Source organism: Myotis davidii, unplaced genomic scaffold (assembly GCF_000327345.1).
Source record: "Myotis davidii unplaced genomic scaffold, ASM32734v1 scaffold282, whole genome shotgun sequence".
Lineage (NCBI taxonomy): Eukaryota > Metazoa > Chordata > Mammalia > Chiroptera > Vespertilionidae > Myotis > Myotis davidii.
In genome coordinates, this window is record NW_006293249.1 from 565,368 (window position 1) to 582,339 (window position 16,972).

The window sequence follows — 16,972 nt, forward strand, 5'->3', positions numbered from 1 at the left end:
ATCTTACTTCTATCATTGACAGTCCCTCTAGGTTGTGGGCTGCTTGCCTGTGTTCCTGAGAAGCATCTATGGTACCAGTCTATAGAGTGTGTTTTCTTTAGTGAATTACCGGTATGTTTACCGGTAATAAACTTGCACTGTTTTATGTATATGTTTGATTACATACAGCCTTGTGACAGTTTTCCTGCATGTCATAAGCATTTGAATATAAATTAAAATGTTAAAATCAAATCTGATATTGTTTTACCTTTTATTTGGTGTGTGGAAGGTGTGCGGAAGAGGGGGTAGTCTTATACGGCCAGTATATAACAAACTCTGTCTTTTGAGTGGAAATGTTAGGGGGTCGTCTTATACGCCCAGTCGTCTTATACGCCGGCAAATACGGTAGTTATGTCTGAGTTGTGCAAGGTCCCTCGAGAGTCAGTATATTCATTTGGGGAATTTTAGACAGGGAGGCAGCTAGTGCTTCATAAAGCAGCATAAAGGAAAGCTGCCCTACTGAGTGAGCAGTGGCACCATCTAATTTTACTATGACCTGCATCCGTGACACACTGTGGCCACATGCTGAACACTGGTGCATAGTCCGCTCAAATCACAACAGCGCTGCCGGACTCCCCAGTTAGAGGCAAGGAAATGAGCAGTATATGCACTTTAAGTGACTCAGCCCTAGGCCAGAATCACCTGGCGGGCCTGTTCACAGCACTGGGGCCACCCCTGAGTTTGCTTCAGCAGATCCCCATCCCCAGGGGCCCACTATGTGAGGTTCCCAGGTAAGGCTGCTGGTCCAGGGACCACACGTTGAGAACCCTCTGCTCTAGGGTAGAATCTTGGGGACTAGCCAGAACACACAAAAGATTCCCCAGTACAGGAAATGGGCAAGTGGCCTTCCTTCAGATTCATTCTGAAGGCTGCTCCAGCTGAAATTTCTCCCAGGGCTGAGCAGGGAAGTTGTCCTGCATTCTCTATGGCCTCTTTCATCTCTTGCTGGATGGCTGAAACATGGCCACTCCTGCTGGCCTTGGTGAGTGGGTTACTTGACAGGAAACTGGCGAAGAGGGCGTGTCAGAGTGGCGAGACTCGAGACTCGGTGGTCTCAGTCCCAGGTCTGTGGGACCACTCCCAAGCTTCTCATTTCATTTCCACAGCACTCATTTCCACAGCACTCCCATCTCGAGATACAGGCATTGGGAGTGCCTATTTCAAGGGTTGCTGAGGGACAACATAGGGTAATGTGCACATACTAGGAGAACGTTGGCTCAGTCCCACACCATCTTGGTTTCCTGGTCAGCAGTAGCCACTTAGATCAAAAGGGCTTGTGCAGGAGATTGACAGAGAGGGTAGGTTCTGTCAGCTGTTATTTCCCAGGGAAATTGTTTTCATCCTGGCCCCACTGAGCTTGTTCTCTCCACAACACAGCATGGAGCAGGGAAGTATTGATGATGGTCAGGATTAGCAACAGAGAAGATTCTTTGCATATTCTAGACTCAGCTCCCCAAAGCATGTGGCACACCACGGACCGGCACCTTTTCTGGAAACTTTCAGAGGATACCCAGCCCAGGGAGCCCCATCCGGACTCTCGGTGCAGCAGAGTGCACTTCTGCAGTGAACACAAAAGGGCCTTGATACTCCGCAAGCAGGAGGCCCTGTGACAGAGGCTGTGCTAAATTTTAAAAAGCAGCATTTGGCAGCCTCAAAAAGCTGATTGCCTCTAGGATTCATGAAGAGTGTCAGCTTTCTCCACAGGCATGGGAAATAATACTAAAAAAAAATAAGCAAAAAAATATCATGTAGCTGTACTGGCAGCAGGGATTCAGGGTGCGGTTGACACATTGGCTCCTGACGTTTTCTATCTTCTCGCTCCCTCTCTCCCACCTGGCTCTCTTTGGGTTTCGGTGGCCAGAACTCTCAATGCCTTCAGATCAGTACCAACTGCAGCTTCAAGACCACATCCAGGGCCCTACGGGAGACCCCAGCCGGCCTGTGGCTGTCTTGGCTCAGGACACAACGACGGTCACTGCCGTGCAGCTGGGACAGAGCAGCCTGGTCCTGGCCTACAAGAGTATCCTTTCCTCGGGCCGGCACGCCCCATGCAAGTCCTCAGTGCGGGGATTATCCTTTCCTCAGACCAGCATGCCCGATGCATGTCCTATGCTCAGGGGATCTGCTGTTTGGAAGGGGAAGCTGGGCTAGGCTAAAAATAGACCTGTTTTCCCTCAAGGTCTGAAAATCAGAAAGATTGCTCACCTCTGTGGGTGACTCACTGGAGAAGCTCCCGCATGGGAGCTGGTTGTGGGCCTGGAGCCTCACTCCTAACTCCAGAATGCCTGCGATCTCTTCTAAGGGGCTGGCTGAAGCTGTTTCCACAATGGTGTCATCCCTTGTCTCAGACTTGTTGGGGTGTCTGTGTGCCTCCAGTGTCCTCTGCAGAGACCCCCTTTGCTGGTGTAGGAAGCACAGAGTGGCTCTGATTCTGGAAACGGCTCTGCCCCACTTGACACCAGGCAGGGAAGTTTCCCTCCCTCCTCTGTCCATGTGGTGGGTGATGGGAGCCGTCCTACCCATGCTGAAGCCTGCCAGCTGGTTTACTTACCACCTTATGTTTTGTTCCTTAATGAGGAATTCAGGCATCCGTATGCAGGGTGCTTCCAGGTTACCTAACAGCACCATCTACGTGGTGGAACCCGGATACTTGGGTGAGTGTGGGCATCCTAGGTCCTGGATGCTGTTCTTTTTTATTATATGAGTTAGGAAAATAAAATAAAAGTAACAACTCCCCAGAGGATGCTTCACTCTGACCAGCTCGACCAGCTGGGAGGCCTGGGGCCATCAGCACCCACCTGCCCTTGCCCGGGCTGCTCCTCAGTCCTTCCCCTGTCCGAACCCAGAATCTGTCAGAGGCTAGATGGGGTCAGGGAGGTGGCCAGCTCGTCAGGGAGAGAAATGGGATAGGGTAGAGTGGGGAAGGGCTTTGTCTCTTGCTGGCTTTCATAGCAGGGCTCTGTCCAGACCTGATGATGGCCATGGACATTTGGAGGTGAGAAGGGCCCCTGAGGTACCATGATAGTTGGTAGATGTCTCCTTGGGGAGGAAGGGGAGACTTTTGTCAGGAGGAGGGGAGGAACCCATAGCCATGGGTACAGCCAGTGCCTGGGAGCTGCCATGACAGATGAGGACTTGAGATGCGTCCAGGACACTCCGGGTCACCAACGCAACACTTCTTTTGGTCTGGGTTTGCTCACCTGTTGAGTGCAGTGACATGGTGCAGCAACCCCAAAGTTTTCTTGTGTGCTGCCATGTCAGATTGCTGTTTGGTGCAGACCTCTGTGGATGATATGGTGACACCAGGCAGGATGGCCCTGCATGTCTTAGGAGCTCCACTTACTTACAAATGCCTCCTTGGCATCTCCCAGCTGTCTCGTCTATGCTGGGCAGGGTATTCCAGAAGGCAGACAGGATTCTTGGTGCTTGGTGTTGTGGGGAGAGGCCAGCACAGCAGGCAGTGACAGGACAGCTGGGAGGGTTAATGAGAGTGCAGAGAAAGGCTTCAGGGATATGCTAATTGAGGCAGGCCTTTTCTAAGAAGCTGCTTTTGCTGGTGGGTCATCATGGTTCAGAGAGCAGCATGGGTAATGGTGTGGAGGTGAGAAAGCACATAGCATTACAGGGGGCAGCAGGCAGCTGGTGTGGCATCTATAGTGGGAACAAAGCAGGGGACCTGGAAGCAGTGCAGGCTCACTCGGGGAGCGTACCCAGTGCCAGGCCTCACGCAAACCTGTGCATTTAGAATGTAGATACAATGTGGGTTCAGAGTGCAGCCCTAGGGTAGACTCAGAGTATAGCCTCACCGTGGACTCAGAGTGTAGACCCACTGTGGATTCAGAGCATATACCTACTGTAGATTCAGGGTATAGCCTCGCTGTGGAGTCAGCGTATAGCCTCACTGTGGAGTCAGAGTATAGCCTTACTGTGGATTCAGACTGTAGACCCCCTGTGGTATCAGAGCATAGACCTACTATGGGTTCAGAGTATAGACTCACATGGATTCAGAGTGGGCCTACTGTGTATTCAGAGTATATATCAGTATGGGATTTTTGACTTACTATGGACAGGGTCAAGTTTGAGTGAGTACTGAGCAGTCAAGTGTGGGATTGTCTTGGGGAATCTTAGAGATCAGTTCAGGTTTGTAGGGCTCAGAGCTGAAGCCCAGCATCAGATCCCACAGTCATTAACAGCTGGACTTTTTCCATGGAGGAATATAGGTGAGCGGTTGTGGGCTATCTAGGTGAGTGCTATGGGGCCCTTCCAGTGAGCAGTTATAGGTCTCTCCAATTGAGTGGTCTAAGCCCTTCCAAGTAGATAGTTGTGGGCCCTCCAGGTAAGTAGATGTGAGTCGTCCAGGTGAGTGGTTGTAGGTACCTTTAAGTTGAGCATTTGTATGTCTCTTCAGGTAAGTGGTCTGGGCCCTTCCAGATAGGTGGTTGTGGGGCCTCCAGGTAAGCAGTGTGGGCCCTCGTGCTAATGGTGCTTGGTCCTATCCTGTATGTCCCTGTGGCCTGAGTCATCAGATGCTGCCACTTGCCTTTCTTACAGGGTTCACAGTCCACCCTGGTGACAGGTGGGTGCTGGAGACTGGACGCGTATATGAAATTACCATTGACGTGCTTGATAAGTCTGGCAACAAGGTCTACCCATCAGATGTGAGTGCCTGCCTAGGGTCCTGGGGTAGGGATGGGGGCAGGGATGGGGAGGTGGGATAGCTTCTAAATGAGCTGCCCGCAAAGAACAGGGATCCCCATACAGGCAGGCTGAGTTCAGGAACTTCCTAGTGGTACTGTTAGGCCTACAGGAGGCACTGTGTGGGATCCCTGGGGCATCTCAAGGACCAGTACACCTGTACATCTGCACCCCACAGACTCACTCCCACAGAGCTGGGCGGGAGAGGAGGCTGCAGGCAGCAGGGTTGAGGAAGTGGTGGTGAGGAGGTGGTGTCTGCCAGCTGTGATTAGCTATAAGGGTTTCAATGTCCTTTACTGTATTTGGTGGTGTCCTTGCTGGGACCTCAGGACCTATGAAAGCTGACTGCAGGCTTTTCGCTCCCAGTAGCCCCACGGGGTAACTATAGCAGGAGCACTGGGTCATCAGGTCAGGCAGGGAGGGAAGCCTGGGAGGGGTCAAGGCCAGCGTGGGCTTTGTCCAGCTTGTCTGCTGGCTTTTGGAGGCCTGCGAGCCTCAGGGCCCTTCGCTTGGCCTGACTGCTGCTTTCAGGTCACATGGCTTCTGGCCTGCATCTGACTTTCCTGGGTTGTCTGAGAAGCACCTCTCACCCACCCTGCCTCGCCTTCCAGAACATCCGCATTGAAACTGCACTTCCCTCTGAGTTCTTTGAGGTGCTCTCTTCTTCAAAGAATGGGTCATCCCATCAGGTCAGGCCAATAAAGAGAGGCCAGACGGCTGTGGAGGCATCCCTCACCTCCGTGGTAGATCAGGTAAGTCGGCGCCCCATGTCCACCTTCTGTGCCCCACAGGCAGAAGTGTTCACCCAGGCTGGATGGGAGCCCTGGGGAGTCAGAGACCCAAGTTCGGCCTGTGTGTTCCTCTCACAGGTTCCTTGAGGGTCCCTCTCTCTCTGGCCTCACAAAGGATGTCTGGGGCGGCTTTGGGCTCTTCCTGTCACCTGTCCTCACCAGGCCAGAGGCCCTCTCCTCTGCCAGCCCCTGTAAGAGTGAGCCTGCACCTTTGGGAAGAGGCCAGAACTCTTGCTGAGGAACAGTGTTGGGCCCCTGCATCCAGCTGCACCAACCAGGAGCCACCAGCATCCCTTTGGCTGTTTTGGCTGTGGGTCCTTCAAAGTCTCTTTTATTTTTAAAGTTTTTACATATACATATTTTTTAAATTTATCTTTATCATTGAGAGTATTACAGATGTCCCCTTTTTCCTGTTGATCTCCTCCACCCCTCAACCTCCCCCCTCCCCCAACCCCAAGACCTTCATGGTACTATTGTTTGTGTCCATGGGCTATGAATATATGCATATACGTTTTTTGGTTAATCTCTCCCCAGCTTCAAAGTCTTTTCATTTTTTCCTGTACTTAAAAGGCCAATCAGTTTTAGGTGGGAGTAATTCTTTACTGATGGGAACATTGGCATGACTGTTCTCATCTGCCTACCCTGCACCAACCTCTAAGAGGCAGTAGAAAGAAATGGCATGTCAACCACACTGCAATTCCTACCCAAATCTTCCCTTTGGGCTTTGGGCGAGTTGCTTTAGCATACCACACCTCAGTTTTCCCATTGTCAAGTGGGGATACCCACATCCATTCTGTCAGGGGGTCCCTGAGGATGAAGTCAAGCAGCATTTACTTCAGTGGACATTATAGAGCCACACAAAGCCATCTCCAAGGAGATGGAGAGGCTGCAGGTTATCTGGCATTTCCTTCCCACTCCCCCTTCGTGTCTGATCCCCAGGGAGGGATAGGGGTCTGCTTGACTGGGAAAACTGCTGCAACCTGGTTGTCTGGTGATGTGGGGCACCTTCATCCCCTTGTAGGATGGAGGGGTCCACATGTTACAAGTGCCTGTGTGGAACCAGCAGGAGGTGGAAATTCACATCCCCATCACCCTCTATCCCAGCATCTTGACGTTTCCGTGGCAACCAAAGACAGGCGCCTATCAGTACGTGATCAAGGTAACTGGGAGCCCCAAGTCTGGCTGCACTCCTTTGGGCGTTTCCATGGGATTGAGACTTTTAGGACATTGTGTTTCATCTCATATTATCTTCTAGGTTGTGTTCTAGGGGCTGGAGAGAATTTGAAATCAGAGAGTCTTTATTCTTTATTTCTGAGGTTTCTATCACAGCTGTAAATTTTGATAATCAGGAAAAAAAAAACCCTGAAAAATAGAAAGTAAAGCAAAATAAAGAAAACCTGGAATACCGATATAACTTCCATATGCATTTGGTGTTTTTTTTAAATTATTGATTTTAGAAAGAGAGGAAGGGAAGAAGAATGAAGAAAAGACAGAAACATTGATTTGTTGTTTATTTATGCATTCATTGGTTGATTCTTGTATGTGCCCTGACCAGGGATCGAACCTACAACCTTAATGTATTGAGACAATGTTTTAACCAACTGAGCTACCTGGCCAAGGCCACATACATTTGTTTTTGTAAAAAAATTGTTTTCCCAAAGCAGTGTAAATATTTGTAGAGAAAAAATTGAAATGTAAGAGAAAATGTCTCCAACCCTGTTATTTACCAAGTGTTCTTTGGGCATTTGTCAGCATGGACTGATTGATTCCTTTGGGCCTTTTGAGCCCTTGAGGGCAGCATGTTCCCTATCAGTCCCCACCTCCCTGGCAGTGATGGCAGGTGTCCTGTCTGTGCACTGGTGCCCACTGCCAGGTGTGTCACCGTCCTGGCCCCTCTTGGGTTCTAAGGTGGTGGCCCCTGTTCTTGGGAGCTGTCGGACTGTTGTTTACTTTATGGCAGATGGCTAGGAGTGGGCAGGGGTGTGTGCTGGGAGGGAGCCTTGTGTCTGGTCAGAGGCAGCATCCTGCACCGGGCCCCATGGCCTAGGGTCCATCCATTCCAGCCTGGGCTCTGGGGGGTACCCCTGGGCTCTGGGACCACTGTCATGGACATGTGGGTATGTGTATGTCAGCCACAAGGTCCCTAGAATGTGAGGATTAGACCGGGGTAGAGTGGAGAGAGCGAGGCGTGGAGTCAGCCTCTAGTCAGGCATGGGGTGGATGACATGTTTTTCCTTGCAGTGGGGGACACTGACCTGTGAGTGTGAGTAGGTGTGAGTGGGGGTGAATGTGAGTGGGTGTGTGTGAAGCAGAGAGAGGCCATGCGGGTGTACTGATTAGATGATGATTTTTTTCCCCTAGGCCCATGGCGGGAGTGGGAACTTCAGTTGGTCTTCATCAAACTACGTGGTTGCCACAGTCACTGTCAAGGGTCTGATGACCACAGGCAGTGACATGGGACTCAGTGTGATCCAGGCTCATGATGTTCAGAACCCGCTCCATTTTGGGGAGATGAAGGTGAGACCTCAGGGGCCAGGACAGCCCAGGGGGTGATGTCTAGGCCTCAGGCTTAATTCAGAATCACCCTTTAGCCCTTGGTCTTATACTTAGTGTTGGCAACAGGTGAAGTGGTAGTGGATCAGGCCCTACCCCTGCCCTTGAGGAGCTCCCAGCTGCATCAGGGAGATGGGAATGGCATCCCACACCAGGCAGGGGATGGGACCAGAAGGGCCAGGGTCAACATAGCTGGAGTTTTTCGAGTGGAGACCAGAGAACACAGAACACAGGAGATAACCAAATGAGTCATTCTAGAACATTTGCCAGACCTAAAACATACAACTCTCCAAATTGGAAGGGTCGCTGTCAGGTTGTAAGTGCCCAGTGAAAGGAAAGCCCAGGACTCCAGGAGACCCGGCCCAGCCTCTGCTCTGCTTCTTGTTCAGATACAGACAGGAGTCCCCTTTCCCAAGGCTCCACACCTGGCTTTTGACCCCAAGTGATGTGGGATCAAGTCACTCAGCAAAGGCCACAGGTGAGAGTGGTCATCTGCAGCTGAGCCTGGTGGCCTCCTGACCCCACTTCTTTCCTTCCTCCCTGACCCTTTCATTACTTCACTTAGGGCAGAAATTGAAGGTCCATTCATGATGTGTCTAATACTGATCTTCTCTTATATTATTTGGGATATTGTTGATAGGCTATTTTGTCTTTTTATTGTCACACAAACACACACATCCCTACCTTAAAATTTATCTAAGTTTCATATGAAGAGGGTTGTAATGGAGACCCTTTAGCTACAGCATAATTGTGAAATATTTAGATAAACTCTAACCACCTTGCCCCTCCCCATCTCCCAAGCTTCTTCATCTCAGTAAATGTGCCACCTTCCGCACAGTTACTCAGCCAAAAGCCGAGGACAATTCCCTGATGGGCAGTGTATAATGGTTAGAGCCTGGCTCTCGGGGCTGGACTGCCTGGGCCAGACACCACCATGCTTCAGCCCAGATAGGTTCTTTAACCTTCCATGCCAGTTTCTTCATCAAGTGTTGAGGTTGGTATTAGAACCTTCTTAACAAGGAGACTGAGAGGAGTCAGTGAGTTAGCAATATTCTCCTAACTAAACCTGGAGTCTGGTAAGTTTTGTTTATACAAAGATTGTTGTTTTTTAAAAAATGTTTTTATTGATTTCAGAGAGGAAGGGAGAGGGAGAGTGATAGAAATATCAATGATGGGAGAATCATTGATAGACTGCCTCCTGTGTGCCCCACACTGGGGATCGAGCTTACACCTGGGCATATGCCCTGACTGGGAATAGAACTGTGACCACCTGGTTCATAGGTCGACACTCAATCCACTGAGCCACACCTGCTGGGCAAAGATTCATTGTTCTTGATGATGGCTCTCTCACCCTGTACACTGCCTTCTTTATATTTTTCCGATGTGCTGAGGTGGTACATGCCTCAGGATCTTTGCTCGGACCATCTCTTTTCCAAGAATGTCTTTCCTCCAGACTTTTGTGGCTCTCAGATCTAAGCCTACATCACCTTTTCAGAGAGGTTTTCCCTGACAGCTCTATCCCTGAACATTACCTCAGTCCCCAGCACACACCCGCATGACCCTCAGGCTTGGTCTTCTCACTGATATATAGTTGGTACCCAGCACACAGTACTGTTAGTAAATCCGAGCAGCAGGCCTTTCCTCTCCCATGGAGCCTGATAACCTAATCAATTCCCTGTCTTCCAGGTGTATGTGATTGAGCCCCGAAGCATGGAGTTCACCCCATGCCAAGTGGAGGCACGAGTGGGCCAGACCCTGGAGCTGCCCATAAGGATCAATGGCCTAATGCCCGGCAGGGCCAACGAGGTGGTCACTCTGAGCGACTGCTCCCACTTAGACTTAGTGGTTGAGGTGGAGAACCAGGGCGTATTCCAGCTGCTTCCAGGTAAATTAGCACGGATGAGCAGGTGCCAGATAGCAGTGGGTTGACGCCTTGTGTTCAACATGGGCTGCTCTAGGCTCCTAAATAGAGGGCTTGAGGCAGCAGGGGTCACAGCATGAGAAATAGCATTTGTCTCCTTGTGCTCCACCAGCAATGGTCTGATTTGGATCTTACCTGCCATGTGACCTATTGTGTCACTGTGCTCTCTCAGCCTGTTTCCACATCTCTAATGCAGTATCATACTAAATAGAATTGCATGTCACAGTGCCTATTGCAGCACCTGGACTGTAGTAGATGCTCAGAATACACTGTTGATAAGGGGATTTGGTTAGGGACAGAATCGAAACACCTTTGAGACATGTGTGGTCTAGCCCACCAGAGCCATCAGCGCCCCATGCAGGGTTTGGGGGGTGGTGGTGTCAGTGGTGTTGGTGTCAGTGGAAGCTTGTTCATTTATAGGGTGTCAGCCCTGCCAGGGACAGGTAAATGAGCCTCTGTGTATGCCCTCCTTAGACTTCACAACCATCACAGGAGGAGGAACTGGTGTTGGGCCATGTGTCAGATAAAGAGACTGAAGCTGTGTAGCCATTCAAGGTCACAAAGGGCACAGGGTGTGATGGTATGCAGATCCGAGTATGTCTGGGATACTGATCTGAAGCCTCAGTCCTCCAAAAAGTGGGCTTTTCAGGGAAATTAGCTCAGGGGCAGCAGGGAGCTCCTCTTCGATGTGCAGATGAAGAAAAGCAAGGACTATTGAGCCATTGAAAAGGAGTAAGGTTTGAGCAGGGGTGGAAGTAACAGGGAAACAGGAAACAGCATTCAGTGGGTGGGGCTCCTGAGGTGGGCATGTCCAGGGATGTGGGCACACACAGTGGACCTGGAATGGCTGAACTTGTTGAATCCTGAATTGTGGAGGGCACTGGAGGGTTTGGACCTCAGTGTCCAGGCAGTGGGGAGCCACTGACGGTCTGTGAGCAGAGCAGTGTGGCTTGATCCTGATGGGTCTGGGAAGCCCAGTTGGCAGAGGTGTTTGTAGAGTGGCCTGAGGTGCTGAGCAGCTTTCCACACCAGCATCGCAGCGTGGCTACCCATGGAGCCCTGTGAACTCAGAGCTGCGCAGAGGAAGGACAAGCTATGCCAGGTCCTCTCTGACCATCCAGGAGAACCAGCTGTGGGAGATCTTAAGTGTTCTTGGCGAGGCAACAGTTTAGGGTGGCGAAAACATTAGTGCGTGGGAGAGAGCCCCGCTGGTGACAGGGAAGAAGCCTGCCACCCAGTCCCCCACAGGTGTCCTGAAAGGGAATCAGCAGGCTCAGCCCAGGCGCTGGGTAAGCATCCAGAAGTCCAGGAATAAAGGACAGGCCTTGGAATTCCACACTCCTGGGTCTGAGCACCCCTTCTTCAACATTGGCTGAGTTGCCCAACCTCTCTGAGCCTTGGATTCTTCATGTATAAAGTGGGGATACCGGCTCCTTGCCTGCTGTGAGGGTTACAATGAATGTCCCTCAGCCCAGAGCCGGGGTTTGGTCCTGAAGACAGCAGCGGAGACAAGTCCTGTGGCAGCAAAATTTCCCTTAGAAAGCTCCTTAAGTGTCCCCCAATGTAGAGTACATGTGGCTTTGTGGAGGCTTGTGGTAGGGCCCAGGTAACATGAGAAGCCTCGTCAGGGTAGAAAGGCAATGGCATCATGGAAATCCGTGGGACTCAGGACCAGATGGGGTCAGTAGATTGAGTGACACCTGCCCTAGGGCACAGGAGGCTCATGGAAGAGAAACATGAGGACTGATAGGATCCCAGTTAGGTTAACAGGGTCCTTCTCTTTCTCTGTCTCCCCTACTAAGTGCAGGTCCTTGGTCTTGACCAAGTTAAGACACACCTGATGGAGCTCAAGCCTTGGTTCTTGGAAAGGGCTCGACCAGGATCCCAGGCAACACCCCTACCAGCAGCATTTGAGTAATTTGGGGCCTCACCCTCTTCCTGCTGGACTTGCCACTGGGATCCCATTTCTGCCATGTCCTCATCATGGAAGCCCCCTTAAGAGCCCCTTGGGGTTGTGGGTGTTACTGTGAACTTCTTCACAGAGCCCCCAGGATTGGGCTTGACCAGGTTGACCTCTGGGGGTGGCAACCCCACAGCTCTTGTCCCCACCCCAGCCCTTTCTCTGTTCTCAGACTCAGCTGATTTCTAGCCCTTTGTTCACTGAGCATTTCCCAAGTGCTATGCCCTGGGGTCCCCTGGTTACCATGAGAGCTGTGGTCTCACCTTCATGGCCTTTACAGTCTAGTAAGACAGATGGTGCAATGGGCAGGAGTGGTGCTGGGACAGTGTGCCAGTGTGGGAGCAAGGGTCCTGGGGGCTCTGTCTCACTCCTGGCTGTGAACCCACTAAACACGTTCCCCAGAAGAGATGTGCTTGAAGAAAGTGCCTACACCAGTTTGGAGGTGTGCAGGAAGGCCGAGACCTGAAGGATGGGGCTGGGAGGAAATGGGAAGAGTATTCCAAGGAGCAGGAAGAGTATTGTAAGCCTAGAGACAAGAAAGGATGTGGCACACTCCGGCTCCTGCCAGGCTGGGGCAGGTGGGCCTCCACTTTCCAGGGCAGGTCCGTGGAACCAGAGTAAGCCCCTTGGGGCTCCATCTTCAGCATCTTCCTACAAAGGGCCCACCTCCCTACTTATAATTCAGGGTCATGTCCAGATAAACGTTTGTGCTGACTCCTTGTACCTGACTGGAAGGCAGATCCATCATTTCCCTGTTGTTTTTGTGTAATGTGGACACAGATGGCCCATTTGGCAGTTTCAGTTTTCAGGAGCTTCTGAGCTCTGCCTGTGGACTCTGGCCTGCCCTTCTTGGTGGACACAGCAGTGGCCATTGGCGAAACAGCATGCATTGAAATGTGTCCTAAGGGTGGAGGAGATTGTTCTCAGATGTCCACAGCAGCTCTTGGACTAATTGCTCCAAACTGGAAAGAACCCAAATGCTGATCAACTGGTGAATGGATAAGCAGACTGCAGGACATCCTGGCAGTGGAAAACTTCTCAGCAATGCAAAGGAAGCAAGCCATTGATCACGCAGCAGCATGGCCAAGTTTAAAAAATACACTGCATGAGACGAGCCAGACAGGAAGAGTGCAGTTTGTGGATGTGTAGTGTGAGGCAAACCGGTCCATGTGGAGACTGAGTGTAGAGCAGTGGTTGCCAAGGATGGGATCTAGGGGAGGAGGGTGACTGCTCATGAGTATGGAGTTTCTTGCTCGGGGTGAAATGCTCTAAAATTAATGGCGATAGTTGCACAACCCCATGAATATGTTAAAAACCACAGAATTGCATGCGCATTTTAAATGGGTGATTCTGCAGTATGTGATTTATATTTCAGTAAAACTAGTATTACTAGCCCTGGCCGGTTTGGCTCAGTGGATAGAGCATCAGCCTGCAGACTGAAGGGTCCCAGGTTCAACTCCAACCAGAGGCATATGCCCGGGTTGCAGGCTTGATTCCCCCCCGCCTCCCCACCCCAGTAGGGGGCGTGCAGGAGGCAGCCAGTCAGTGATTCTTTCTCATTGATGTTTCTATATCTCCCTTCCTCTTGGAAATCAATAAAAATATATATAGTTAAAAAAATAAGATCAATTGGTCAATGGGTAGGGGATGGATAGATAATACAATAACAGAAATAAAGCAAAATGGTAATTGTAGAATCTAGGGGGTGGCAATATGGGGTTTCAAAATGTAATTTTTTCTAAAAGTTTGGAAAGAAAACAATAGAACTCTGTTATACTCCCACTAGAATGGCCTTTTTTTAAAAGGGTGGAAAATACCAACTATTGGCAGGGATATAGCATGGCCTTTAGAAATAGTATAACTTGTTACAACCATTTTGGGAAAGGTATTAGGCAGGAATGTTGAAAGCTGAACATACACATGATCCTAGGCAATAGGGATAAGGGGTGCACATATGGCATTCTTAGGGACACACTCAACAGAAAGGCTGAAATATGTCCACCTGAAGAAACATGCACCAAAATAAATGTTCTCAGCAGCGCTGTGTGCTGTTGTGCTGCCCGGGAACAGCCCAGGACTTTGCAGTAGCATGGAGAAATCTCTTCACACAACAGAATCATGTATACAAATACGGATAAAAGATCTACAACATGCATAACGTAAGGAGGGATCTCACCATCCAAACTTAGTTGAAGAGGGCAGACACAAAGGAGTGTAAGCTCAGTGGATCCCTTTATATAAAATAGAGAAGCCAGCAGAAGTACAGTGGTTCTCCTTTGGGGAGGAGCTAGTGACCCGAAGGGTCCATGGGAGATTCCAGGGAACAGGTCACGTTTCTTGATCCCAGTCCTGGGTACAAGGTGTGCTCAGTTTATGGGGGGTGTGTATTGTGGGGGGGGTCATTGTGAACTGTATGTTTCTGACGATGTACTGTTTGGTATGGGAATTATAATTTTACGTTAGAAAATTAGGTTGTGTATCGAACCCAGGATGAAAGGACTGTCTGCCTGTGTGGTCTTTCAACAAAGGCAAATTCAGAGTGACTACCTGGCTCTCTTCTTGCAGGGCGGCTGCAGCCGGGGTCTGAGCACTGCAGCGGTGTCAGCGTAAGAGCCGAGGCCCAGGGGCACACTGTGCTTCTGGTGAGCTACAAACATGGCCACATCCACCTGAGTGCCCGCATCACCATTGCTGCCTACCTGCCCCTCAAGGTGAGCCTGGGGCCCCTGTACTCCACCTGCTTCCATGATGGGAATTATTCATTTGTTCTGGTGAATTTGTGTTAAAGCCCTGATGATTCAGAATAGCTTTTAGAGCAGCGATCTCTTTCTTTGAGTTTCAGGCTGAAATGAGGAAGTATGTAAAAGAGCAGTGCTTAGTGAGTCCTGATACCCATGCAGATGAAATGTTACCCTTTCTGGGCCTCCAGGGATTAAGACAGAGAGGGTGATTCTAGTGATCTCCAGAGTTACCCTGCAGGGTCTCCACAGAACCTTCAAATGGGGACAGTGGCCCTGGCTTGTGAGTGCAAATTCTGAGGCCTCAGGAATCTGGGACAGGTTTGGATTTCCCCCCTGCCTGTCAGGTAACCATCAAGCATCTGAGTTCCCCTTTGTCCATCTGTGGCAGTTACAGCACTTGAGGTCACAGCACACTGCCTCAGGGTTGACACCAACCCTGAGTTTGGATCCAGGTCCGACACCAGTTCTGTGGCTTTGGCCAGTGGTCAGCAAACTGCGGCTCTGCAAACCGTGGCTTGCGAGCCACATGCGGCTCTTTGGGTCCTTGAGTGTGGCTCTTTCACAAAATACCAGCTCTTCCACAAAATACTGACTTCTGTGCATGGGCCAGGAAGTTTCAATCGCACTGTACGTGCGCGCCCGCACATGGTATTTTGTGGAACAGCCGCACTCAAGGGGCCAAAGAGCCGCATGTGACTCATGAGCCACAGTTTGCCGACCACGGGCTTTGGCTAATTTAACCAGTTAACTGCCATGCATCCAAAAATGCTTTTATCTCGCTTGCGTCTATAGATGCTAATGGCATACAAAGGGTTAATTTCTCTGGGCCTCAGTTTCCCTGCCTGTAAAAATGGGCTAATATAGTACCCACTTCATAGGGTTGTGGTGAGAATTAGCTGAGTTATGTGCAAAATCGGCTTAAAACAATGCCTAGGAAGTAGTGAGTGCCCAATGAGGGTTAATAATTAATATATGAATAAAAAAGAAGGCTTCACACAATAGCTACTATGAAGCAGGATGGTGCATGTATCTATTTCTTACTTTGAACTGTGCTTCTCACACAGGAGGCCCAGAGAAGGTAAGTTGGCTCCTTTTTCAGGGGATGGCTGAAGGCCCAGCCAGTGCTTGCATTCCCTGACACTCACCATCAACCTCTGGGACAGCTCTGGTCACCTGGGTTTCTGACTCTTACTCATTAAAGCAAGCTCAGTAACATCAGAATCTTTCATCTCAAAGCCCCTGGCCCTGGAAATAGTGCCTGATATAACACAGACAGCTTTTTTAAAAATTGAGGTATAATTGACATATAACAGTGTATATATAATTGACCTATAACATTGCATTATGTACAACATAATGATTCAATGTTTGTATATATCAGGAAATGGTCACCCAAGTAAGTCTAGTTGCCATCCATCACCACCCATAGTTAAATATTTTTTTCTTGTGATGAGAACTTTTAAGCTATACTTTATTAGCAGCTTAAAAAGCATGTAATACAGCCCTGGCTGGTTTTGCTCAGTGGTTAGAGTGTCAATCCATGAAACTAAGGGTTGTGGGTTAGATTCCTGGTCAAGGGCATATACCTCGGTTGTGGATTTGATCCCCAGCCCTGGCCAGGGCCTGTACGGGAGGCAACCGATTGATGTGATGTGTTTCCCTCTCTCTTCCCCTCCATTCTCCTCTTTCTAAAATTCAATGAAGAAAAAAATATCCTCAAGTGAGGATTAAAAAATAAAATATGCAATACAGTATTGTTAACTATCGTCACCATGCTGTACATTACATTCCTAGAACTAATTTATTTTATACTGGAAGTTTGTATGTTTAGATTTCCTTTATGCATTTCTCCTCCAAATCCTTTTTCACCCTTGCAGTCATCAATGTGTGTTCTGTATCTATGAGTTGTTCATTTGTTTTTTATTCCAAATATAAGTGATATCATATACTATATGTCTTTTCTGTCTGACTTATGTCACAGAATAATGCCCTCACGGTCTGTGCATGATGTTGCAAATGGCAGGATTTTTTTTTATGGCTGAATAATATTCCATTGTATATATGAAGCATATTTTCTTTATCCACTCATTCATCAGTGGATACTTAGGTTGTTTTTATGTCTTAGCTATTGTAAATAATGCTGCAGTGAATATGAGGGTGCAGAAATCTTTTCAAGTTAGTGTTTTGTTTCCTTCACCTTCATTCATATCCAGAAGAGGAGTGGTTCTATTTTAATTATTTGAGAAGGGTTGTTTTATTTAAAATGAACAAG

The 16,972-nt window shown here is 49.4% G+C and overlaps 1 protein-coding gene across 1 annotated transcript in view; it reads left to right on the forward strand.

Annotated features, from left to right (window-relative positions):
• The window catches only part of NUP210 (nucleoporin 210kDa), a 115,390-nt gene that overhangs the window by 34,164 nt on the left and 64,254 nt on the right, over positions 1-16,972 (forward strand). Inside the window, exons 8-15 of the mRNA XM_015566043.1 lie at positions 1,901-2,059; positions 2,625-2,693; positions 4,591-4,697; positions 5,346-5,486; positions 6,547-6,684; positions 7,887-8,042; positions 9,765-9,963; positions 14,525-14,670. Of these exons, the coding sequence (XP_015421529.1) occupies positions 1,901-2,059; positions 2,625-2,693; positions 4,591-4,697; positions 5,346-5,486; positions 6,547-6,684; positions 7,887-8,042; positions 9,765-9,963; positions 14,525-14,670 (1,115 nt within the window). The remainder of the gene's footprint in view (positions 1-1,900; positions 2,060-2,624; positions 2,694-4,590; positions 4,698-5,345; positions 5,487-6,546; positions 6,685-7,886; positions 8,043-9,764; positions 9,964-14,524; positions 14,671-16,972) is intronic.